Source organism: Denticeps clupeoides, chromosome 6 (assembly GCF_900700375.1).
Source record: "Denticeps clupeoides chromosome 6, fDenClu1.1, whole genome shotgun sequence".
NCBI lineage: Eukaryota > Metazoa > Chordata > Actinopteri > Clupeiformes > Denticipitidae > Denticeps > Denticeps clupeoides.
The window spans coordinates 5,854,586-5,879,350 of NC_041712.1; the positions used below are offsets into that span (position 1 = coordinate 5,854,586).

Here is a 24,765-nt window from a genome sequence, read left to right on the forward strand (position 1 = left end):
GCGAAAAGTCACAAGCGGCCGCGGAACGCGGAGCTCCAGCCACGCCGCTCTTCTTCTCGTACCTTCCTCCTCCTCCTCCTCCTCCGGCGGCCGGACTGCCCTCCTGCCCGCGGCCGGGAAGCGCAGAGCGGCTCCGCGCAGGATTTTACTCCAGCATGCTGCTGTTGCTGCTGCCCTGAAACAAAGGGGCTCGGAGCGACGCCGTTCGGTGGTAAGACGGGCGGGCGGCGGGCGCGGGGTGGAGGGCAGCGCCGCTGGGTAACAATGCGGCCGGAGCGCGGTGGCGGCGGCCGGGGAGCCTTCCTCTCCGCCCCGAGCGGCGCTCCGAGCCGTTCCCCGCGGCTTTTATAAAGCGAGACGGAAGAAGGAGCGAAAAAGTCCGCTTAGTTCGGGAGAGGAGGACCGAAACAATGCGGCATTCCCAAATTCCCACTCTTATTCCCACCACGTTTATACAACTTCCCGTTCCTTTTCACCCCCTTAAACGCCACATTTTAGTGCCCAGCGTCCACGAAACTGTTCCTGAATTTAACTTCAGTGCAAGTTGGCTCGCTTTAAATCCCCCTTTTCCCACCCCAACATGAACTACGAGGGGGGGTACATCTGTTTTCCCGGATTGTTTAAAGGTTTATTAATCATTTATCGCGCTCCAAAATGATGTCTTTATTTTTTCTGGCAGAGTTTAGCTCCCGGCCTACATGCTCCCCGGATAAGAGCGCTGGCACTGGATGGGAAGGATGGATCCGGAGGGCCAGTGGTGGAAAAGCCAGCTCGCAGCGGATATCCATCAGGCCCTGCGCATTAAGGTGGGTTTTTTTATTTTTATTTTTTTTAAGATTTACGCCCCAATTCTTTTTTTTTTTCGGGGGTTTCTTTCTTTTGTCTTTTTTTTTTTTTTTCTTGCTGTTGAAACCGGTGTCCCTGTTTTTTTTTTTTTTTTTTTTTTTATGGTGATGTGTGAAATGTCACACGTTACAATGAAAGGACGCCTGAGCCGGAAGCCCTCGTGCTTCTGGGATCCCAGCGTTAGTGACTTACTTACTTTTTATTCTCATCCAAAGACGTAACTTCAATTCCATCTTTTATTCCGTCCCTCGTTTACGACTGTGACGCGGTGTAAACGGTGTCTTCGGAGCCGTTTACCGCGGTCTGGGAAGGAGGAGTTTGCTCGGGGCAGACGTCTGCCGGGATTACGGAGCGCCGTGCAGTTCCCTGCCGCATCTGCTCGGCCGGCCCTGCGGACTTTGGCTGCTTTTCTTTGTCTTCTTAGTTGCCGTTGCGCCCGTTTATGGGTGGCCTGTGCATCCTGGCTGCTTCCTGTTGGGAACGTCTTCCAGATTTTTTTTTTTTAGTTTGATTTGTGTGTCAGGCCACACTGCAACAGCAGAGCACCTTCTGGTGCTTTCTGATTAAGTTACATGAAGGTGAAACGGTGTCCCCGCTGTTCTGGTGTCCAAGCCTCCTGGACGCATTTACTGGCATATTTACGGTTTCAGCAATAAATGTTCCGTCTGAAAATTGATACGGGGTTTTGAAGCACTCAGGAATCTTCTAATACTCCCACTGGGCCTTGATGAAATGAATCTAGCTCAAGGTCATAGGTCATGTTTTTTTTTTTTTTTTTTTTTAATTTTAGTTATTTTTTTATATTTGGAGATGCCGTAGAACCACTTCAGCCTCGGTGCCTGGTGACAGCCGGGACCTGCTGCCGCCAGAAGGGACGCTGTGTCTCTCAGTTGGGGTTTTCAGGATCGATCGATTTCCTCATAAAATATTCTAATCTAGTAAAGGGTGAGAGTTGCGTCAGTAAAAGAGGTGACTAGACGATACGGAGCTGTCATCCTGATCTCACGTATGTGACTGAGATGCAGATTCCGCGTCAGGTACCACCGAGTAGGCCGGCTGGTTTATTGATAGGACGAAATGCTTCAGTAATATTGACTATCTCGTCTCTGTGTGGCGTTTCTTGTACGGACTGAGCGTTTAAAAGCCCACTCCTGTTTTGCATGAGAGAACAGCCTACGTTGCGTATGGCGTTCTCATGTCAGGAAAGCCTCCATAGCATCCAGCGTGGCTCTTCTCCGCTCTCGTGGTCCCTCGTTTTATAACGATGACTTGTCTGCACTCATCAGAAGCTCACGGAAACTAACTGTGCTTACTGGCAAGACGAAGAAACGATGGATTTAAACATTTATTTCGTATTAAATATATAAAAGTACCCTCTGCTGGTGGAGCTCCAGCTCGGTCCAGAGCATCCGAGTGTGGCGTTGCATAAGCGATCAGCCACTGAAATGAGGAAGCAGCTGTGGAGTTGTCTAAATTACGATCAGGGCCCACAAAAGGCTGCCTTTAGAGGGTCAGGCCCCGGCCCCACACCCCCCGGAGGACAGATGTCTCCGAGACACGTTCACTGGTCCCGCATAAAAAACACCCGGGGACTTATAGTCAGTGTGGGAATGTGACCCGTGTCAGATTTTTAACATAAGAAATGCATTTTTCATGCTTTATCCGCAACAAAGCAAGCTGGACTTGATCTAACGGGGGTTCCTTCTATTCATCCTCCCGCCTTCATCTTCGCAGGAGCTGAAGCTGCCCGCGTACCAGGCGCAGTCTCCACAGATCGGCATGCGCCGCTACTTCGCCGACCTGCTGGCCGTCCTCAGCAACCGCTACCAGCTGTGCCCCACGGCGCGCCACCTTGCGGTGTACCTGCTGGACCTGTTCATGGACCATTACGACGTGGCGGTCCGGCAGCTCTACGTAATCGCTCTGTCCTGCCTGCTGCTTGCCAGTAAGTGTGGGGGGTCGGGGGTCATGTTTTCGTCCCCAATCACTGGCATAGAATATTACTGCCACGGCGTGACATGGCTGTGGCAGCGCCGTGGTGTCATATGGGCGTTCTGGTCCCTCCCACGGCCATCGCAACTTAACATATGTACAGATCAGAAATGTGCTCCTCCACTGAGCACCCTACAATTATTACCCTTGTATGAGGGTGCAGGCGCACATGTGGGCGGGGCTTCGCAACAAACCCATTGTTACGGGTTTTAGGCTAAAAATGACCTGTTCATCAAACTGAGATGCCGATGCTGGTGTATGGTGTACGGAGTTTATCGCATCATTAAATTAGTCATGTAGCAAACGCAGAAGATCGTCTGAAGGGCTGGAAGGCAGGGCGTTGCTGCTAACAAAATGCCCCTTTCAGACGTTTAATGTATTCAGAACAGGGCTGCGCAGTATTGACATGCTCTCCAATCCCTGAATACGTTATTAAAGACTGTACATGTACATCGTTTTTCCACCATGGCGCCCTAATTCCATTATGGTTAACAATTTAATGCCATAAAACAGAAAATCTGGGGATGTTTTCCCTTGTACAGGGTGCATTTCCCTCATGCCTTTTGGGATTTGAGTGTGAATCTATAATAAGATATGGTCAGTAAGTGGAGCACGAGGCATTGATCCATTGAGCCCATCAGGAGCCTCTCCCTATTGGTTTAGCACATCCCTTGGTGTGGGCCAGGCGTTTATGAATTGACTCGCCGTCCCGTCGCTGTTTCACGTGCGCGGCCCCGCCCGTGGGCGCTGGCCGACTCCCCTTCAGTGGAAGGACACTGATCACCGCAGCAGAAGCTGAGGCGGCACTCTAAGCGCTAGCGGGCGCACATAAGCTAATCCCACCTAATGGGCTGCCCTCGCATGAACCAGCCACGTTCCACTCTGAATCATCGTTCTATCTGCGGGACACCCATATCTTTATGTGTATGTGCGCGCATGTCGTGCTTTAAGAGAACTCCTGGAAGTGCAGCAGAATTCCACCTTGTTTTGTGTGGGTGCTGAAAGGGAGGAATTATCCGGATTTCTGGGACGCGGCTTATTGAAGGAGGGACGAGAGGGTCCGCATGCTGGTTGTCCCTGGATGCACATAGATGCTGTGGGTTTGTTATGCTAACTAGGCCCGGGTTTGCATTTCCCGGCACAATGGGGGCTTGTCAAGCGAAGGCTTCATTAATCAATAAGCGGTTAAACGTAAACAAGTTCAAAAAGAATTACAGTGAAGAAACGTAAAGCAGCGATTTGGTGGCGTGCTAATGAAGTTAGCGAGGCCGCTGGGTTTAGACGGGTTTGGAAATAGTGGACGCAGGGTGACTTTTTAATCCGTGGAAAGCCTGGAGGGCGGCGTTTGAACCGAAACGCTCGGCGGGGTGGCTGATATTCCCCCGGGGATTGATGCTAATGAAGAGAAGTAATGTGGGCATCCAAGCTGTCTTTGGTGGCATTGTGTGCGCGTATTTTGGATTGGTGGTAACCCGTGTGACGATCGGGGACGCGGGAATTCTTTGTGCCGGACGCATGCCCCGGACGCTCGGCTGCGGGGAATGCAGGTGTGATGATTATTTTGTTCCTTGAGCCCCTTTGTGTGACGACCCCCACCTCCACCACCACCACTGTCACCACCCCAACCCCCCCCCCCGCCAGGAGCCGTGCCACACCCACCGCTGATCTGTAGAGGGGGCCCCTCCTGAGCGCCCAAGCGTGAGCTGCAGGGGTCAGAGGTCAGGGGGGCTGCATTGTTGGGGCATCCGACTGCAGGGGAAGTAATTTGGTAGGAGTCTCAGACGTGGCCGTAAAAGAAATTAACACCTAGAACAGGACGAGGGGAACACAGGCAGATGGGACGCAGGAATGCGAGATTCCGGAAGTGCACGGTCCTGAATACGCAGGAGGTGTTTGGTCCTGCTCCTTGTTTGCATGTGAAGATGCTTTACGGTAGTACGTTGTGGTGAAATAAAACTGCACCGTGGCGTGGGGGGGTGCCGGATGTTTTGTGGTGGTTTCTGGATGTCTGCTCCGACTAGTTTATTGTGCTGCTCCAATGTTTTTGATGCAATATTTTTATTTATGCTTCTAATTATCTCTCCTTCATGAAGTCACCATCAGTCTATGACTTGCGTATATGTGTATATTATAATTGTATTATATTGTCTTCAATTATACCCCTCGCCGCCCTCATAACTAATTATTAACTATAATAAAATATAGTGTATAAATGAACTGTTCCTTCGGTTCGTAGTGTATTCTGGGTAAAATCAGTACAATGGCTTCTTATGTCCGAAGGACCTCTTTGGTCTGTACGAGAACAAAAAGGTCCGTCTTCCATGTCGCGTCAAATAATGCAATTAATTCAAAATAGATTCTGTAAAATGACGAATCGGTCCTCCGGTCAAGAAGCAACAGCTCGTCCAGGGAGAGATGAAAGGCGGGATCTGAAGAGATGATGGAGCTGAGACCTGACAGCAGTGAGCTTTTGACCGAACCGCAAGGCCGTGAAACACAAGGCATTTCACCACAAAGGCCGACGGCCATTTCAAATCTGTCGACAGGCCGCATTTGCCGCCCCCGAGGCTGATCTTGGGCCGCGCCTGTCCTTTACCCAGCATGCTGTTCTCCCTCACAAGGGCTTGTTTTTATTCTCTCGTGTTGATCTTTTTTTTTTTTTTTTTTTTTTTTTTTTTTCTGCCACTTTTACAAATATCGGAATATTTCAGCTATTTTCATTCCTCTTTCAACCTTTAACCCCTGGGGGGGGAGAACAGACTAACAATGAGGTTGCTGTAGGATGGGGAGGTGGGCAGGGTGACTGTACAGCTTACAGCTCCAGTTGTCTTTGTGTGTTTCTTTAACCTAGTAATGCAGTCTGGCTCTGTTCTGCAGTTACATTAGTTCATTTGTTTTCTGACATTAAATATATCTGAAGTGTCATTGCCAGTGCAGGCTGTACCGTGGATTCGTGGCTTTTCGGCTGTAATTACCATGTGCTGGAGCCCTGTGCTAATAAACCTCTCTCTCTTTGTGTCTCTGCGCAGGTAAATTTGAAGAGAAGGAGGACCGCGTGCCCAAGCTGGAACAGCTGAACAGCCTGGGCTTCATGTGCTCCCTCAACCTGGTGCTGAACAAGCGGGACCTGATCAAGATGGAGCTGCTTCTGCTGGAGACCTTCGGCTGGAACCTGTGCATGCCCACGGCGGCCCATTTCATCGACTACTACCTCCACGCCGCCGTGCAGGAGGGGGACCTTCACAACGGCTGGCCCCTTTCATCGCTCTCCAAGACCAAAGCCTTCATGGACAAATACACCCACTACTTCCTGGAGGTGTCTCTGCAAGGTGAGGTGGCCCACAGTTACCCCAGCATCAAGTAAAGCAAACTTGAGAATTGCAGTTACATAAAATTTAGCTTTTTCTCGGCTGGTTTGTGGAAGTTTTCTCTTATTAGAATCTGGTATGTGGGTGTAAATAAAAAAGAAATATCCCTAAGGAAATTGCTTCTCTGCTTTTAACCATCACCCTTGGTGAGCAGTGGGCAGCCATGACGGCGAGCAGTGTGTGGGGACGGTGCTTTGCTCAGTGGCACCTTGGCGGATCGGGACTCGAACCGGCAACCTTCTGATTACGGGGCCGCTTCCTTAAACGCTAGGCCACCACTGCACCCTATAAGGCCACCCATTAATATATTTTCATTTACAGTATTTGTCAGACGCCCTTATTATATAGCAACTTATAGTCAGTAGTGACAGGGACAATCCCCCCTCTTGCTCTCTCTCTCTTTCTCACACACATACATAAATAAAAAATATTTATATATGTCATGGTTAGGCTCATCATTTAACAAATTACAATCTTTTTTTTTTTTTTTTTTTTTGAACGAACAATAAATAGTCAGGAGGTCCACAGTAGAAATGTTGTGGAAAATCAAAGCTCATTTTTGTTCTTTTGTTTTTTCACTGCTAGCATCATTTCTTATCATGGACTATTACATCTCTGGGGCATTTTTCCCCCCAGTTTTTTTTTGTTTTTTTCTGTCATTTATCTTTGCATTTTTGATTGCCTATAAGAATGTTGTTGCATCCTGATGACAGAATATATTAAAAAAAGTGAGCAATTATGTTGATCATTAAATGTTCAACAGACCATGAACCCTTTTGCTGAAAAGGTCAGTGGGCTTTGTGGTTGGGACGCGGATGTGTTTCAGTCTATGCTATCATTTTCACCGCTTGCTGTTTCTTCCCTTCCGTCTGGTTTGATTGGCGCCTGGTTTTCCAGCTCATCGGAATGGTGCGTCTAAGCCTCTCTGTTTCTATGCATGCCCTAGACCACGCCTTCCTGAGCTTCAGGCCCTCTCAAGTGGCGGCGGCCTGCGTCGCCGCCTCGCGCATCTGCCTGCAGATCTCCCCCAGCTGGACCACCGTTCTCCACCTACTCACCGGCTACTCCTGGGACCACCTCACCCAGTGCATCCAGCTCATGCTGCTGTAAGACGGCCCTGGTTCACTCGCGGATTTCGGCTCAATATTTCATGAGCGAATATTCACGTTTCATCCCCTCTTTGTCCCGCAGTGCCCATGACAACGATGTGAAAGAAGCCACCCGATCCAAATCCTCCCCCTCAACTGCACAGACTTTCCAGGCCCAGGCCCACCCATCGCCTTCACCGGTCACCGTCGCCGCCTCCTCCATCCACAAGCAGCCCGGCCCGGCCTCCCAGCAGCTGCTTTTCCCACCCGCCAGCTACCCGCAGCTCGCCCAGCATTCCACGCCCCTCGCCCAGCTGCACATGCTGGCCGACTGTCAGGCGCTGGCGCCCGTCGGGCCGCGGGACTACCTCCAGCCGCACCAGCCCGGCCTGCTGCCGGCCTCGGTCCCGGCGGGGTCCTTCTCCTCTCCGTTCCCCAGCCTGACGTCAGGGCTGCGCGGCGTGCCCCTCCAGGGTCCCATCTCCATGCAGGTGGCCATCGCGGCCGAGCCGAGGCACTGCATGGGACTGGCCTACGGCGGGGGCTACCTGGGCACCCACCACTCCTTCACAGCCAGCTGCTTCGACAGGTGACGCCAGAAGAAGGAGGAGAGGGTGAACCTGGGTCTTCCCTCTTCCTCCACCGGCCCCGCTCCTCCTCCTCCTCCTCGCTCCTCAAGTCCGGAGAGACCCCTCACCAGCCGCCGGGGCAGGGTCTCCAAACGAAAGACCAGCGTCAAATTGGACCCTGCTGAGGTTATAGTGTTGACGTGATGGTTTTTTTTTTTACTGTTAGACTCTTAAAGCTTTATATATATTTCTATATATAAATGACTGATGGCCTCACCGCGTACAGAGCAGCACTGACCAATTACTGGCCCGGTCCTTTCCACAAGCTCATGTCTTTCCTCTTCATTGCTGCTGCCTTATATGAGCTGATGGCTTTATGACCACGAGACATGTCCGTCTCACCATGTTATTGTTTACACAGACTGCCGGGGCTGGGGACAAAAATACTTGAAGAGGGCAACACGGCACAAAAAAAAGGACACGTTTTCATTCTTGAGAGTTTTGGGATGGGCTTTGCCCTTCATGTGCCGGTATTGGGGTTTTCCCCAGGGGACGAGTGCATCTGTCCCCTCTGTGCTGCATGTCTCAGAGGAAGCGGCGACACTGGGACAACAGCCGAACCCAGTCTCAAGTCAGCCAGGACCCCCCCCATCCTCTCAGGCCCACCCAGTGCATCCTCTCCGGTGTCCGATATTTATGCATTGTGAATGTTGACTGCTGTGACCGGAGACGTATGCTTTTATTTTATTTTATCTTTTTAAGGTGGTAAAATGCACTGTACATCTGACCGCTTGAAACCCGGGAGATGGAAGTCTTCTGTTCTACTGCTGATCTACCTTTCCATCTCAGGGGAGATTAAAACCTACTGCTCACGTTCTCAGGAAAGCATCAAACTGTCAAGCGACCTCACGTCTCCTGCAGAGTCCAGATCAGATTTCATGGTTCTTTTGTAGTTTGTTGCCATCATAACTTGAAGGTTTTTTTTTTTTTTTTTTTTTTTTTTTTTACTGTAACTGTAAACCATCTCAAGAAAATAATCACCATCTACACTGACAGGTGAAACTCGATTATTTTCTGTTGTAATTTAAAACATAATAATATATACAGTGGAAACATTAGCCCTTGGGTCTTCTGATTTGACCAGATAATGTTGATGGAGTACAATTTCTTTTTTCTTCTTTCCTTTCCACCCCAAAAGGGCCCAAAGACTGTCCGAGTCCAATGAGAAGGTGGCTAGTGTACAGGCCAAAGTGTTCATGTGTGGATGAGCTATTTAACCACTGGGCTGACTTCCCTCTAGTGTTACAATACAAACTACCTCAGAACTATTCCTTTTACTCCTCCTTTATTTGTGTTTTTAGTACTGTTTTAAATTTCACAGATTCTTACAGCTTCCCCCCCTCATTAGTATGTTTTCCAATTTAGTACATTTTGTATTTAATTTTTTATTATAATTTTTTTATCTAGATGAATTCTTTCTTGAGTCCGTACTTTCTTTTGAAGCCTATATGTGTGCAATATGTAATCATTAGGTCACAGATTTGGTAGCCACTGTATAGGATGCATTTAAAAAAAAACAACAAAAAAAAAACATTCATTACTTAAGCTTTTTTTTTTTTTTTTATTATAAATCTATTGTTTGTATGTAGCTGCGTAGCCTTACCATTACTGCACATAATGCAGTGATCCTTTTTCCTCAAAGAAAATGTTGCACATTGCAACTGGTCTCAGACACACGCTCATGGCTGCAAACTGAATCTGGTCTGAGAGTTGTTGGGAATTGTGAAGAAGTGGAGTTTGTGAAGTTGTAGACATTTTGCAGAAAAAGAAAGAACAAAAAAAAAACTAAATAAAAACCGCAAAACGAGAGCAACCGGTTTCTTGGTATTTCATTTATTTATTTATGGCATAAAAAAGGGAGCGCAAGAAAGGAATCCTCCTGCTAGAACATCAGGAACCCTGTGCTGGAATTAGCATGACTCGGAGGGGGGAATGTTAAATGTGAATGTCCGGACTCATTGCACATGAAAAGGTCTCTGGGGTGGGGTGGGGTGGTTTTTAGAGGGTTTTCTTCCATTAGTCCCCCTTCACCAAAATACCAAAGGCCCGTTGAATGCATCTTGAGATCACAAATCCAGAAGGGAAGATTAGGGATGGGATCGTCATCCCCATTCCTGCTCTTCCTGTCTCTAAAACAAACGAACGGCCTGCAGATCGTCCCCGAGATAAGGTTTCACTTTACACATTCTCCCATCAAGGAACGCTTTTCCTGGCGTGTGAAAAGTACAAGCTTTTACCTCTTGAGAAAGTAGGAAATGTTGGGAACACCACTCAGGATGCGAGGTTATTCATTTTAAGGATCCACTCGGTGAGTTTGTGACCTCCCGGAGACATTGAACAGTTCGAGGTAGTTCAGTATTAATTATGCATCTTCCCAGACCCTCCAATGCCCTTTGGCTGAAGCCATTTATTTATTTATTTATTTAATTATATTTTTTATGGTTTTGTCCATACATTTATCTCTTTAATTTAGTAAAACTCAACATCTATGGTCATTAGTCATGGGTTTAGTCGCTCATCCAGTGGTTCTTCTCCATATTTCTTTCGTTAAAGCCGCCGTGTGGTGTGATGTGTGAGGGCACTGGCTGCTCATTGTGCTCCGTTTGGGGGCTTCGTGGGGGGGCCTGGCAGACGGGGGGTGGGTGGTGGGAGGGACACATGTCTGAATCAGCGTGACGTGGGATTTGAAGGGGAGGGGTGCAGGAGGCTCGGCCAGGGGGGCACTTGGGTAATGGATCATTTTCACAACCTTTGTTTGCAAAGCAGTGGGGGGAGGGGCTTTTTTTTTTTTTTTTTTAATTAGAGGAGCGGGGCACGTACCAACTGCAACGTCCCTACGCCTGGCCATTGTTTCTTTCTATTGTCTGTCTGCTTAACCCACAGACCTTAATAACTATTTATCCCCGTGTCTGCCAACTGTGCATTTGCCGGAAGGTTCGTGATTTGTATTTTCTTTTTTGGCCCCCTGCTCATTACCAAGCAGCTGTTCTGTAGTTCTGATATTTCATGTTAATTACTCCAAACTGAACTTTCCCCATGTTTTATGCCAGTAAACCAAGTATTTGGTTTAAAGTATATAAGTTTACTCAACAGAAAAAGTAAAAATTGTCCAAATTGAAATTTTAGATAAGGAGCCTTATTACTGCACAATCATGGCTTCGAGTTTAAGTGAACCTAGTTTTGCGATGAAATCAGATGCATGCCGTGCTGGGACGGGGGACTGGAGGACTCAAGACTCGCTGCCCTCCAGTGGTGGGTCCTGTTCATGAATCCAATTTTTCAGACAAAGCAACTGAGCAGAATAGAACAGTCACACAAATTTTTTATTTCAAATATCGCAGTGAGGGTGAAGTAAGTTAAAGCTTCTTGCTGGTTCTTTTCAGGACGACTGGGCCTGATGCGGTGGAGGCTGTTGAAGTCTGCAGAAACGAGAAGACGTTGAGTTGGCACGTGAGGATTTCAGGTCTTGATGTGTCTGCGGCTGCACAGATTTACCTCAACCAGTTTGCCTGCTGCAATCTCAGACGTGTGGACGTAGTTGGGGAACTGCACACTCAGCTTACCCCCGTCCATGTGAACCGTGGCCTGAAACATGCAGCCATACAGGGTTTTTCTCTCCTTTCGGTCAGTTATGCTTCTATGTCCCACAGGGACACGACTGGATGAAACTTTTCCTTTTACCTTAAACTTCTTCCCGCCGATGGTCTGCATGTCGCTCTCCTTGCCAATGACGAATTTGTTGCAGACAGAGTGGTTGGCGGGGTAGTGCTGGGTCCAAGAGAATTCATCCCCGTTCTGCACCACCTCAGTCACCAGTTTGTAATCCCGGCCTTTCTCAATGACATCATCGGGAATACCTGGGGGGGGGGGGGGGGGGGGGATGTGGAATGGGAATTTTGCCTGCGGATCAACCTATTACGACAGCACATTCCACATCCTGCGCAGTTTCTTCACTCTGCTTCGTCTGAAATTGTTCTAATCTTTGAAAATTGCTCCTGCATTTCAATCACAATCAATGTTGGCTGAACTGCGTCTTCATTTGACAGAACATTAATTGCGCAGAAGGCCCCACACAGCTTCCTTTAGTTTATAAAATGGTGGAATTCAATGTGGAAGTTGCACAGACATTCATTTGGAGTAATAAACACTTACCCAGAAGCTTGCAGAAAGCATCGTAACCCTCCTGGGTCTCGGTCTCGTACTTGCCAGAGAAAGCCATGATGGTTTGCCTGATGCCTATGTGAGACGGGTGCAGACAGACAAATGGCTTTGGTTTATATATCACCTTCTCACCTTAAACCCAACCCGCTTTTTTTCATCAATATAATGCCCTGAGCATTGTTACCGTATGTGCTGTAAACCTTTATGATGCCCCCACAACCTTTATCCCGGTGAAAACCACAAGTCATCAGGGAGTGCATGACCGTTGGGATGACCACCTGCAATAGAAGAGACAGCCACACCCATCCATTCATCCCTCCATTCATTCACTTTCTTTAAATTCAGAGCCTTCCAACTGAACAGAAGCTGTACAAGCAGTGAATATGAATCTTTTCATTCCATCATTTGCACTGAAGGCCTCTTCGATTTTACCTTTTTATTCATCCCTGCCATTGAGTTTAGTGTAGCTGCGACAAGGCCAGACATAGAACTTGGCAGAACATGAGGCCAACTTCCTTGACCTCGGTCACGAGGCAGTGGTAATAGTAAGCTCTTTATACACAGGGCAGAACACCGAGGGCTGCAGTAATCTTCGAGCAGAGCCGCGCACCTCTACACGTCTTTTTAAAGAAAAAACGTGGCAAAGACTGAGCGAATCTACAGCTCGTGCAAAAACCTCCGCAGCCTCATTTAGCTCAGCGCTGTTATTTACTCCACTGGCAGGAACATCTTACATATGCAACAGGGGTGTTGAATTTTCACACCATTTCAAAACTAGAGGAGATGTGAAAATGTGAATTTTATTCCGAGGCACAACAAAGATGTGTGAGAAAGAAAAAGGTGAAGATGAAGATTAATCTAGATTTAATTGTACCTGTTAATAAATATATTGGCGCATTTACACAAAATAAGCCACTACATGCACAACAGGTCTGACAAGGGCACTAACATTACTTCTAAACAAAGCAGGCTTGTTCAATATTCTACAGCGATTTTGCTTTTTTCATTATTCATGTAGATCTGTAGATTGGCGAATGATGAAATTTTATTGTGTCTGACTCTTGCATTTACGAGGAAAGTACCCTGGAGGCCAATCACCTCTGTCTTACATCATTTAAACACTTTTTTTCTGTGTGTGTGTGTGTATCCACATAAAATTCAGGGACGACTTTCCTGTTTAAAAAAAATCTTGGAAATCGCAATAAAAAAAAGAAAAAGTTACATCGATAAAACGTAGTAAAATATCAACTTTTACAGGACCAATATTTTACCAGAGCACATTTTCCAAGGTTCATGTACATTCAACTCATTAAAAAGCATGATCAAAGCAGCCATCTGCACCAAATAAGGAATCCATCGCCGGAAGCTGAGTTGTCCTTGTGCCATTTACATGTGAAACATGTAAGGATTTAACATATCTTGGGGCAGTGGTGCCCCGAAATCAGAAGGTTGCCGGTTCGAATCCCGATGCGCCAAGGTGCCACTGAGAAAAGCAGCGTCCCCACACACTGTTATGGGTGATGGTTAAATGCAGAACACACCTTTTGTTGTGACGCCGTGTGCTGTGCTGCACAGGGATGGATTACGGACCCAGTTTTTTGACATTGGAGAACTTGCAATGCATAAATCATTGGCAGAGACCTATCTTTTTAATAACCAGGCTGCTGAATAGAAATGGGATGATTAACAAAAGTGCTTTGATTTAGAGCATGAATTGTATGACATTCAAATAATGTTTGTTACGGTACGATCTGGTTGTGCTACGTTGTTATGATCCAAAATATGGCAGCCCGTCTCATTTTCAATCAGCCAAAATACACCCATGTTACACCTCTTCTTACCTCCCTCCACTGGCTCCCGGTAGCTGCTCGCATTGAGTTCAAATCCTTGATGCTGCCTACAGGGCTGTAAATGGAACTGCGCCCTCCTACATCAACACACTATTACCTAGCTACACTCCTGCACGCTCTCTCAGATCAGCAAACGAAAGGAGACTAAAAATTCCTTCTTCACGGGGTCTCCGATTCCAATCATGTCTGTTCTCCGTTGTTGTCCCTGGCTGGTGGAACAACCTGCCCTCCTCCACACGACTAGCCGAGACTATCACCACTTTTAAGAAGAAGGTGAAAACCCTCTTATTACAAAAATATTGTGCGTACACATTGCACAAACAAATACAAAATGTATAAATACATTATAATTTTTCTTAGTCTAGCACCCAACAATCTCCGAGCATGCTCTTCACTGACAAGTCTAAGCCTTATCAGGGCTCTTAGTTTGTAAACTCGATTTTCTATAGAAATCGAACGAGAATTGCTGGTGTCTTCCTCTTGTAAGTCGCTTTGGATAAAAGCGTCTGCTAAATAAAATAAAGTAAAGGTATTTATAATTTGAGATCCAACTTACTGTATCAACTTAAGCCACCTTCTTTTCACTTTTTCCGAGGTAAAAAGCGGCAAAAGATTTTGTCAACATCATTCTGCTTTTACAACCCGGTACACCGCACTAGTTTGGACCCACAAGTGGCATGGCCCCGCGAACGTTTTGCCCAGGGGCCACACGACCCATAATCCGTCCCTGGTGCTGCAGTGTCTCACAATGTCAATCAAGTGATTGTAATTGTACCCTTTCACATAATTCACGAGTTGACTGATTGTCATTTCTTTTCAGACATCGCCTGTCTTCTCTGGTTAGTTTTACTCAAAACAGGCCGCAAATATCATTGCAGTTTACTGTAAACAGTTTTTTTACTCCAAGTTCTCCATTAACACTTCTCGTTCAGGACATGATCAGGAAAATGAGCCATAAGGTCTAAACAGACCAACAATTGTTATACTCTGTTACACTCTGAACGCACACAAATGTACGTCCAGATGTATTATTATATATGTTTTACTTTTTAATTGAATAATAATCGCCATTTCAAAGGGTCTATTGCTACGGTGTTGGTCTGAAATGACTGGTTACATACTGATAGCGAGGATCCGAAAAGAATCAAAAGCGCCACAAATTTGATCTCTGCGATACAAAAAAGCGGCTCGATGTTTATGATCTCGGCGTACAGTCCACTACCGCCCCTTGCGGCGCCAGCCGCAGGTATTGACAAAGCAACAGCCAATTACAGACGCGTTACCAATGGTTTCCCTTGATTGGCAGGTGGCTGGACGATTGCGCGTTAGCTTTGTACTTCACCGGCAAATCAAAAGTGTTTTTGGTTCCTGTAGGGCGGGGCCAAGTCTTATCAGAGGGAGAGGGCCCAGCGCTGGTTGCAAAGCGGAAAGAAAATGGCGGCCGTGGCTGCAGAGCCAGGAGCTGCTGCGGCGGCGGCGGGGGACGAGGTCGAGTTCGAGCTCGGCGCGGAGGCCCAGCTCTCCCCGGGAACAGCGGCGGGATGCCCGCCGGCCCGGGACCTCTGTCGCCTGCACACGGACGCGGATGCAGTTCAGGAATGCACAGCGCTCCGGATGGAGAGCCCGAGAAGGCCGGACCTGGAAGCCGCGGGAAGCGCAGCGGAGGAGCGCGTCGGAACCGGAGACGACGCGGAGCGGTACCGCCGCGACGCTGTCCCCGGGGAGAGTCCGGAGGCTGCGGCGAACGAGGTCGGTTCCCCCGAGTCCCTCGCCTGCCTCTCGCCCAGCTCCATCCCCGACTCCCAGCCGTCCGTGGTCTTTCTGCACTCGCTACCTGTCCGCCACCTGGCCGCCGAGACGGGACTGACTCTGGCCGAGCCGGCGGAACCCTCGATTGTCTGCCTGAACCCCGAAACCATCCAGCCCGCGGGGATAGAGTGTGATTATCTGGGTCTGGACCCGGAGGCTGAGTCGGCATGTGACGCCCCCGGCGCGACGTCGGACCGCCCCGAGTCCCTGGTCGGTGAGGATTCCGAGTCCGACCTCAAACCCCCCCATCCCCGCACTGAGCCCGAGACGGCGGCCCGCCTCGTCCCCGGGTCCGAGGTTCGGGTGTCTCTGGATCACATCATCGACGACGCACTGGTGGTGTCGTTCCGATTGGGCGAAAAGATATTCTCTGGGGTGCTAATGGACCTCTCAAAAAGGTAAATATGTGTCGGTGGAGCAATGTTATTACTCTTCTTTATCATTTTATTAGTTCACTCTCATCATGTGCAACCAAATACCGCGCACGCATCTTTTCGACTTGAGATGATGCTCAGTATTTACCTCCCACCTACTTGGGAAGTGACACCTGCCTCCCTCACGCTGGTCGTGGCCTAGTCCGTCAGACGCCCACCAGGAGACCCCAGAGACGCAGGTTCAAACCCCACGTACTACCACTGTGTCCCCCGTAACTCCTGATCGTAAGTTGCTCTGGATAAGGGCGCCCGGTAAAAACGTCCCCCCACTTTACTAAAGCCACGCAAAGCTGCCTAGAAACAGTCTCTCTCGCTCGCTCTCTCTCTCTGTCGTTTTTTCAGGGCGGGGTGAGTTACTTCTATCCTAATCGACACCTTCACTCACCATCTCACACCCCCTCTCACACACTGTCTGCCTGCTTGCTATATATGGGCCTTTAATTAAACAGGCTTTACTCTCCAGCCTCGTTGGATTATTATTTCATTGTAGAAAATATGACGTCTGTGCTGTGAAACACACACACACTAAAACTGAGGATCAGGTATATCTGTTGATCACAGACGCATTCGTTTAGTTTCAGACGTTTCTCTCTCTCTCTCTCTCTCTCTCTCTCTCTCTCTCTCTCTCTCTCATTTAGTGTTTTTCAAGGATGTTTGTCCAGAGAGAATAATGGGGAAGGGATGAGAGGATGAATGTAATGTTATGTAACTGTAGCGAAGCAATTAATCTGTGAGGCGCTGAATCTCATCCTTCATCTCCCCACCCGATGTGGCCGCCCGTGTTTGGGGTCACTTCCACTTCCCTCCACGCGCTGGTCACACGTGACATCCTGGGCACGTTTCCTTTTCAATACCCGGCTGGTGTGGTACAATATTCTGTCCCCAGGTCCAAGCAGAGGTCACGTATTCCAGGCTCGGACGTATTAATGACCGTTTGATACGGAAGCAGGCTCTGCTCTGCGTTACACTGCCAGTGTTAAACTGGCCCGTCGCACCCGCCTATAAATGACAGCGTCCAGTCACGTAGTTTAAAACCGATTTGACAGAACACACTTACATTTTCCATGTTAAGATGGGTGGAGTTTTTTCACCCCTCCTCTTCCTCTTGAAAAGCTGCGGAGCATCCTCCTCTCCTGGCACCCCTCCCGGATTAGACCGTGATGTATAATTTATTGCTGCCTGGTGTCTCTCTCAGACCTTTGGAGGGAATGAAACTGTGTTCAGAATCTCAGAGTCTTTGTTTTCATCTGCGTTTGTGGTAGAAATAGCATTTCATTGACAATTTAGTGTTGTGACAATTTTTTTTTGTGCTCTATAATAAAGTACAGTTCAGTCTCTGAATTAAAAACGACAAATTATTTAGATGATAGAATAGATTGATATGGGTTGGGAATCAAATAGTGATATCACATCAAATATGTGAACTTTGATACAACCTTGACACATGGATAATACAAATAAGTTGATTAAATAGTTGGATAGTGTATAAAATGTGTGTGTGTGTGTGTGTGTGTGTGTGTGTGTGTGTGTATATATATATATATATATATATATACACATATACACACAGTCAGTCAGTCAGTTTCCCTCTCATTGGTTAAGCTTTATCTCAAGGGTTTTTTTGAATGAACTTCAATGAAGTTCTGTTTTAGGAGTAGGCTTGAATGGGGAAACTGACCCGAACATGTGTGTGTGTGCGCGTGCATATAACAATCCTTTTTTTTGTGTGTGATTATAAGTGATTTTATCTGCTTACTTTAACCGTCACAGGATTTGTTGTTCTTATTGAGGCATTATGTGATGCTTGGTTGTGACGACGACTCTGTCTTGTTGGAATTTCACCTGAAATTAAGTTCTTTTGCACCTTATTTGGATCCCATGATCTGTACTGGTTTGTACCTTTTTCTTGCAGTGGTGGAAGCCACTTTGCCTGCTTACCAAAAAGCTGCCATGTCCCGGTCAAGTAGCAGACGAGGAGGAGCCTGGCTGCACAGTGTTTGCTCTCCATGGTCTTTATTTCTGTGTGTCTGGTGTGAATACTTCTGTGTACCCGCAGCTTTGACGTCTAAAAGGTCTCTTCTGTGAGATGGCGCTTTCAGGGTCTGCTCAGTCAGCGCTGCAGAACTGCCGTCAGAACAGTTCAGGGTTTGAGATGTTTGACTATCTGAGAACATAATTTGCCGATCTTCTCACAACTCCTTTTTTCCCTTCCTACCGTAGGTTTGGACCCTATGGAATTCCAATTACCGTGTACCCCAAGAGAGAATATAAGGATAAACCCGAATCTATGCAGCTAAAAACATTCCATCCAGAGACGGAGAAGGGAGGCTCCCCTGGAGACGCCCCTGACGCCCCTTCCAAAGATCCCGCCCAGGCCCCCGCTGAGCTCGAACCTAGTCCTGAGCCCAAGCCCAGCCCGTGGACCTCAAAGCCACCCCCCTTGTTTCACGAGGGGGCCCCCTACCCTCCACCCTTGTTCATCAGGGACACGTACAACCAGTCGTTACCTCAGCCTCTGCCGCGCAAAATTAAGCGGCCCAAGCGCAGGCTGTACCGGGAGGAGCCCACGTCCATTATGAATGCAATCAAGCTGAGGCCGCGCCAAGTGCTCTGCGACAAATGCAAGAGCGCCGTGGCGATGGGTGGGGACAAGCGGGAGACACGGCGGGGCCCGGTACCCGACTGCCGCGGCGATGATGCCAAAAGAAGACGGAGCGATAGCGCGGCGTCCGTGGGGAAGCGGCCTCGACACGACCACCGGTCCGAGGAGAAGGTCCGCGGCATGGACGGAGCCAAGCGGCAGGCACCCTCGGGGGGCACAGCTGGAAGCAGGGTGGTGAGGGCGGCGTCACCAGCGAACAGCTCCCGGGTCCAGCTCAACGCCAAGAAAGTGCTGCAGAGCAAGAACGTGGACCACTCGAAGGCCCGCGCGGTGCTGAAGATGGCCAAGGCGCAGCAACGGCAGCGCGACGCCGTCACCGGCGGCAACACCAAGGCCATGACCAGGGCCGCCGCGCTCCAGGAGGCCCACCAGAAGGTGCACTTCACCCGGCGGCTCCAGCAGATCGGCGGGGCCGCGCCAGGCAACCCTCTTCCTCCACGGATGCGCATCAAGCCCCAAAGGTACCGTAACGAAGAGAACGACTCTTCTCCTTGTAAGCCGCCTTGCGCCGAGAAAGTGCCGGGAAGCGGGCGTTTGCCGCTGCCTAAGCCTGCCCCGCAGCGCTGCACCTCCACACGCTCCTCCTCCTCCTCCTGCTCCACAGCGGAGGCTGGTGCTGGTGACGACCAGGGTCCCGCCAAAGCCACCGACCCCGAGCCTCGGCCGGTGGGCCAGTCCCTCGTGCAGTCGGAGCAGCCAGAGACGGCCGGGGAGCACGGGGACCCAGAGGCGGAGCCAGAGGAGCAGGAGGGGCGGGAGGAGAGGCGGGACACACGCGGGAGCAAGGCTGGCAGCCTTGTGGTTTACATGACCCTTAACCCCAACCACCCCGACTCCTCTAATACCTCCATGTGCAGTTTTGATAGTGCAGATGAATTAAAGTCTTCAAACTCCGAGTGTAGCTCTACCGAGACCTTTGACTTTCCCCCGCCTGGCGAGTTGCGCTCTCCCCCCACCCCCGGCACGTCCTCCAGCGCCACCTCTGCCGCCGCCCCCAAGGACAAGAAAAAGCGCGGTAGATCGCTCAAAGCCACCGTCTTTTCCAAAAACGTGTCCAAGTGCGTCGCCTTGGACGGCAGAACCATTTGCGTGGGGGACATCGTTTGGGCCAAAATATACGGCTTCCCTTGGTGGCCCGCCCGCATCCTAGCGATCCAAGTGAGTCGAAAAGATACCGGGCTCTTAGTCAGGCAGGAGGCCCGCGTGGCCTGGTTCGGCTCGCCGACCACCTCCTTCCTGGCCCTCGCGCAGCTCGCGCCCTTTCTAGAAAACTTCCAGTCTCGCTTCGACAAGAAGAGAAAGGGCCTGTACCGTAAAGCCATCACGGAGGCGGCCAAGGCCGCCAAGCAGCTCACGCCCGAGGTCCGCGCCCTGCTAACCCAGTTCGAGACGTGAAGCACGTAGCCCCGAGCAGACCGGAGGTAGGCATGACGGGCATCTGGCTCCACCCTCCTCTCGTCCCCGATTCCAGCCTTCAGACACCACCCCACCGCAGTCCAGAGCGTCAGACGAGGCGCTCGGGACCGAACCCGTTTCGGGCCGCCAAGCGAACGGTTCCAGCCCTGGACGATGCAGGAGTGACGAATGGCCGCGTAGAGGGCTGTTTTCATGTCATTGTAATGAGATGTATTCAGTGTCAAATGATGATTTCTTTGAAAAGCTCTCGAGTTCGGGGTTTCAGTGTGTGGTTAGAAACCCCCTTTTTTTTGTTACTTTTAAAATCAAGTGTGTTCGCTCCATTTGTAAACGTGCATATCCAAAATGGCGATCGTAAAAAACCCCATACACAATGGCGGCGAGTGGTGACGTCTGAAACCGGCCTGCTTCTGGTATTCATGTAGAAGACTACTGTACGGAGACTGAAGTGAAGAGACTTGGCACGTCGCACTGTGTGGACGACCCCCCCCCCCCGACCCCGCATGCATAATAATTACTGAATTTTCGTACGTTCCGCTTTAGGAAATGTATCTGAACGTTGTTATGGAAAAGATTCCTGGGAAAAAATTCCTTCTCGCAAGCGGCCAGGAGTGACGGTCTGATCCAGTCACCGAACGTGGGACGTTTTTTTTTTTTCCGTCTGTGTGGTCGGAGAGGAGGGCTGCGGGGGGCCTCCTGCTCAGGGACATGCCGCTTGGCCAGCCATGGCTCTCCGGGCAGTTGAGCCGAGGTTGTGGAGAGGTGCATGAAAAGCCAAAGTCACCTCAAGTGCCGGTGAGAGGAGTGTCCTGCTGCTCTCTTTATCTCTCTCTCTCTCTCTCTCTCTCTCTCTCTCCCTCCCTCCCTCTCTCTCTGCATTAGAGAACGTGCCAGCTGAGCCCCTACTCATGGCCATGACATCTGGTCCCATAGTGTCCCGATCTTTTACGAGTCACTTTTAATTTATTTATTTATTTCCGGTGATTCCGTCTGGTCTGCTGTTTTTCACGTCCCTCCTCTTCTGACCGTGTTTACATCTCCCCCCGACTAAATCACTTTTTCTCCCTCAACCTATCAGCTTCTCATCTGGTTTGGTTTTTTCCTTCAGACGGGAGGGATGGATGGACCTCACGTTTGTCATGTTGTGAAGTTGGCATTAACTTGTCCCCCAGACGCCATCTAGTTCAGGGGTTGGCAACCAGCGGCTCTTTCATCCTTGCACTGCGTCTCCCTGTGGCTTTAAAAAAAATAAATAACATTTTATACTTATTCGTTTTTTTTTTTTTTTGTTGTAATTTTAACATTTTTATGGTCCTGTAAAATTAAAATGAAATGTCTTTAATTTTTGTCGCTCAAAACATGCGTCACAGATGCCCTATATGCGTAAATGCGTATACGCCACCACGCCTGGTCATCCACACCAGAGCTGTACATCAGTTTGTTCAATTAGAGTAACTTTTCTCCTTTGGGTGAGTAAACAGTTGTTTACAATATTTCGTGCTTAATGATTTGCATGTGTTGACACTAAGTTGTGTAGAGTTGGCATATCTCCCCTGACACCCCCCTTTTCATAAATAACGTTTCGCTAGCAACACACGAGCCTCCACATGGCATATAAGTAAAAGTAACGTGCAGCGTTATCATTGTTTTACGCGGCAAAGAGAATTTGCGGCGCTCTGTGCTTTTGTCTTTAGTGGACGCCGTTGCCGACCCCAGATCTAGATGAACACGCGTTCTGCGGCGGATCGTTGCGTCACGATCTCCGTTGAGGAAATAATGCACAACGAGGGGGAACCGAGAAGGCTGCTGTTGCTGTTTTTGGGTTCTACTTCAGTATACTAACATTTTGACCACAGGGGTGTTGTAATGACGTTTTATTATTTTCTTAACATGAATTGTTCTTCATGATTGTGGGTTAGAATATCCATGTCGGCTAACTTAGTAGTGCAATTTTCTCAGACTTTAGTGTTCATTATTACTCAGCTGCACCTTTTTTGCTGAGTAATGTGTTTAATTTTATGTGGTGTGCCTGAACTTTATTTTCTTCCATTCGACTTGTTTCATGTATTTTGGGGTGTGAATATTAAATAAGAATAAATAAATATATATATATATATATAAATATATACACACACAACACGTACACGCAGTATTGAACCATGAATTTTCTGCATTTGACACAGCTTGGCCAGATTCTGAAAGCGGTGGTTCTGATCTCGTGGCTGGAGTAAATCCTGTCCGAAAGATTTAATCTATTTAATCATGCGCGCGTCACATCAGAACGGTTTGTCCGGTGACACGGAGCCACTATGGAAGGGACCTCGTGTAAGACTGCCTGGCCTCTCTGCCAACTCCCTCTGCCCTGCTAAAATACGTAGAGATCAAGGCCCGTGTGAACCCACTCGTTCGCCAACACGCAAACTCGCCCTCCCTGAACTTTTGTCCAAACAAGGAAATGGTATTTATTTTGGTGTTTGGCTTTATTTTTTATTTCTTCTTTTAATTTTTTTTTTTTTTTTTACTTTTTATCATTCAAATCTGTTTGCAGGTCAGAGAATGCTGTAAAACCTTTTGAGGGGGAAAAAAAGTTACAATTGAAGATGTGTAAATGTTTTCTGATGTTTCAAGATTATATAAATAAAATGTGAAACAAAAAGAACCGTGCCCCAGTTGTCATTATTTTGTCCCGTACACTCCCACCACCTTTCAATTCACCTTCGGGGTTTTACCGGAGTAGGGCGGCTGACCGCTTTTAGCGTAGTTTGGGAACTGGGGTTCTGGTTAACGTTAATAAAACTAGATTGTAGCTTTTTATTAAGTGGTGGGAAATATTTGCGACGCATAAGTCAATTTGGCAACTATTAAAAAAAAAAGTAGCTATAACATTAACACAGATTTTCTCACCTGCAAACAGATATGAAGTGAAATGAAGCAAGCGGTGACACGACGAAATGTGTCCTCTGCTTTTAACCATCACCCTTGGTGAGCTTTAGTGTATGTCAATATGTATGACAAGAATTTTAAGACCAGAATGTGACTATAACCTTTGAACGAATGACAGTCAGTCATTCCTGTCAGTCACGTGATCACTTTCTGGGTGAGCCAGGCACACACATCCGCCTAGCATAAAAGTAAAAAAAAAAACATTTCTTCAACCTCCACAGGAGGGTCAGTAAGTGGTCACAGATATTTTTAGTTTCGTCTCCCAAGACCGTGTTACGAAGTAGACGGGATTGATGCGTTGAACAGTCCCGTTTTTGGTATATGATTTCATGAAAAAACGCTGATGGCTACAGAACCAAGATTAAAGATGATTTTTGCTGCAGCTGCTTCTCATACGCGTGATGTTGGGCCTCTACAGATCAGTTGGCCTCCATTTGATGGGTCGCGGCCTTAACGCTCCTCTCCTTCTGTTTTCTCTTGTAGTGCTGCAACACTGAAGGGCTGCTGACTGCTCTCCCCGCGCCTGAAAAAAATAAAAATAAAAATCACTGCCATGGTGGAGAGCTGGTAAGATGGAAGGACGAGTCCGCAGAGGGACAGATAAGACAATGGCACAATGAAGGGGGGGGGGGACAGGTTTTCGTTAAAGAGAAGGTATTTATGATGAACTTGCTTCGTCCCGCTGAAATCTCCGTTCGCGCCCGGCCCTTCCACGCATGTTCGAGGAAGGACGTTGGAGACGGCATAGCACAAGGGATGCTGCTGGTGATTATGGATGAATTACATTTTTTTTTTTTTTTTTTTTCCTTGCTCTTGAAATGCAGAGATTTACAAAAAATATAATAAATATTACATTTCTATGTTAATTATAAATGCAATTAAGTTTGCATGTGCTATGCTTTGTACAGAAAGGCAGAATGGGCTTGTTGTGCTAAATCTGAATTTTGCCCCCATACTCTGAATGGCATTTTAAATGAGGAGATAAGGAGATCGACGAAACGCCTTAAACTGGAAGGGGGCCTTCAGTATGAGAGTGGATCTTGGGAGGCAGGGGACGGGGGACGGGGGATGGTCGGCTGACCTCGGGCGAGGAGCCTGAATCAGCAGAACATGCGCACTGCACCCACCCACTCTTCATCAACGACTGTTAACCTACTTTCCCTCAGACTCGCGCCCTCGGCCTGTCTGCGGAGGATTTTTTATTTAAACGTCCCTCGCTGCATTTACATCTGGAGGGGGGACACCAACTCGGCGGCGGCAGCAGAAGAAGGAAGAATCAGGAGTGTCCCTCTTTTGTACATGAAAGCGTTTCGGAACAATCGGACAGGGGGGCGGCTTCGGTTTTTACTGTACCTGTACATCTCTTTATGAAATGAATATTAAACATCTGCATTTCTTTTGCCTTTGTACCTGCGTGAGACCAGTCCCTGTTTTCTGAAGTGTGTGTGTGTGTGTGTGTTCTTGGAGCAGCGCAAACACTCACGTGTCTAGCTCTCTGCGTGACTTACTGGAAGCCATCGCGTGTCACGGCTTTTCTGTTCCGTCACCTGCAAAGACCCCTGATTGG

The 24,765-nt window shown here is 48.4% G+C and overlaps 3 protein-coding genes across 9 annotated transcripts; 2 read left to right on the plus strand and 1 right to left on the minus strand.

Moving 5' to 3' along the window:
* The first annotated feature begins 252 nt into the window (after positions 1 to 252).
* ccnjl (cyclin J-like) lies at positions 253 to 7,954 on the plus strand. The gene is made up of 5 exons (XM_028984251.1): positions 253 to 806; positions 2,581 to 2,791; positions 5,868 to 6,167; positions 7,153 to 7,312; positions 7,398 to 7,954. Exons 1-5 carry the CDS (start codon positions 729 to 731, stop codon positions 7,885 to 7,887), a joined length of 1,239 nt encoding a protein of 412 aa, XP_028840084.1. The 5' UTR covers positions 253 to 728; the 3' UTR covers positions 7,888 to 7,954.
* Positions 7,955 to 11,266: 3,312 nt separating this feature from the next.
* Positions 11,267 to 17,302, minus strand: fabp6 (fatty acid binding protein 6, ileal (gastrotropin)). Of its 5 annotated transcripts, none has more exons than XM_028984243.1 (6): positions 17,235 to 17,302; positions 12,269 to 12,362; positions 12,076 to 12,159; positions 11,605 to 11,780; positions 11,419 to 11,508; positions 11,267 to 11,342 (listed from the first exon to the last, which is right to left on the minus strand). In XM_028984243.1, exons 1-6 carry the CDS (start codon positions 17,241 to 17,243, stop codon positions 11,280 to 11,282), a joined length of 516 nt encoding a protein of 171 aa, XP_028840076.1. In that variant the 5' UTR covers positions 17,244 to 17,302; the 3' UTR covers positions 11,267 to 11,279. The 5 variants fall into 5 exon arrangements, with proteins under 5 accessions (XP_028840076.1, XP_028840078.1, XP_028840077.1 ...); XM_028984245.1 differs by lacking the exon at positions 17,235 to 17,302 and adding an exon at positions 15,218 to 16,018; XM_028984244.1 differs by lacking the exon at positions 17,235 to 17,302 and adding an exon at positions 15,056 to 15,135.
* Positions 15,326 to 24,538, plus strand: pwwp2a (PWWP domain containing 2A). 3 transcript variants are annotated; one of them, XR_003750160.1, is made up of 3 exons: positions 15,326 to 16,141; positions 18,398 to 21,050; positions 23,682 to 24,538. XR_003750160.1 is itself a non-coding variant. In XM_028984239.1 (3 exons), exons 1-3 carry the CDS (start codon positions 15,369 to 15,371, stop codon positions 20,232 to 20,234), a joined length of 2,397 nt encoding a protein of 798 aa, XP_028840072.1. In that variant the 5' UTR covers position 15,368; the 3' UTR covers positions 20,235 to 23,410. The 3 variants fall into 3 exon arrangements, 2 of the variants coding, with proteins under 2 accessions (XP_028840071.1, XP_028840072.1); XM_028984239.1 differs by lacking the exon at positions 23,682 to 24,538 and having other exon boundaries at positions 15,368 to 15,446; positions 15,660 to 16,141; positions 18,398 to 23,410; XM_028984238.1 differs by lacking the exon at positions 23,682 to 24,538 and having other exon boundaries at positions 18,398 to 23,410.
* Positions 24,539 to 24,765: the final 227 nt, after the last annotated feature.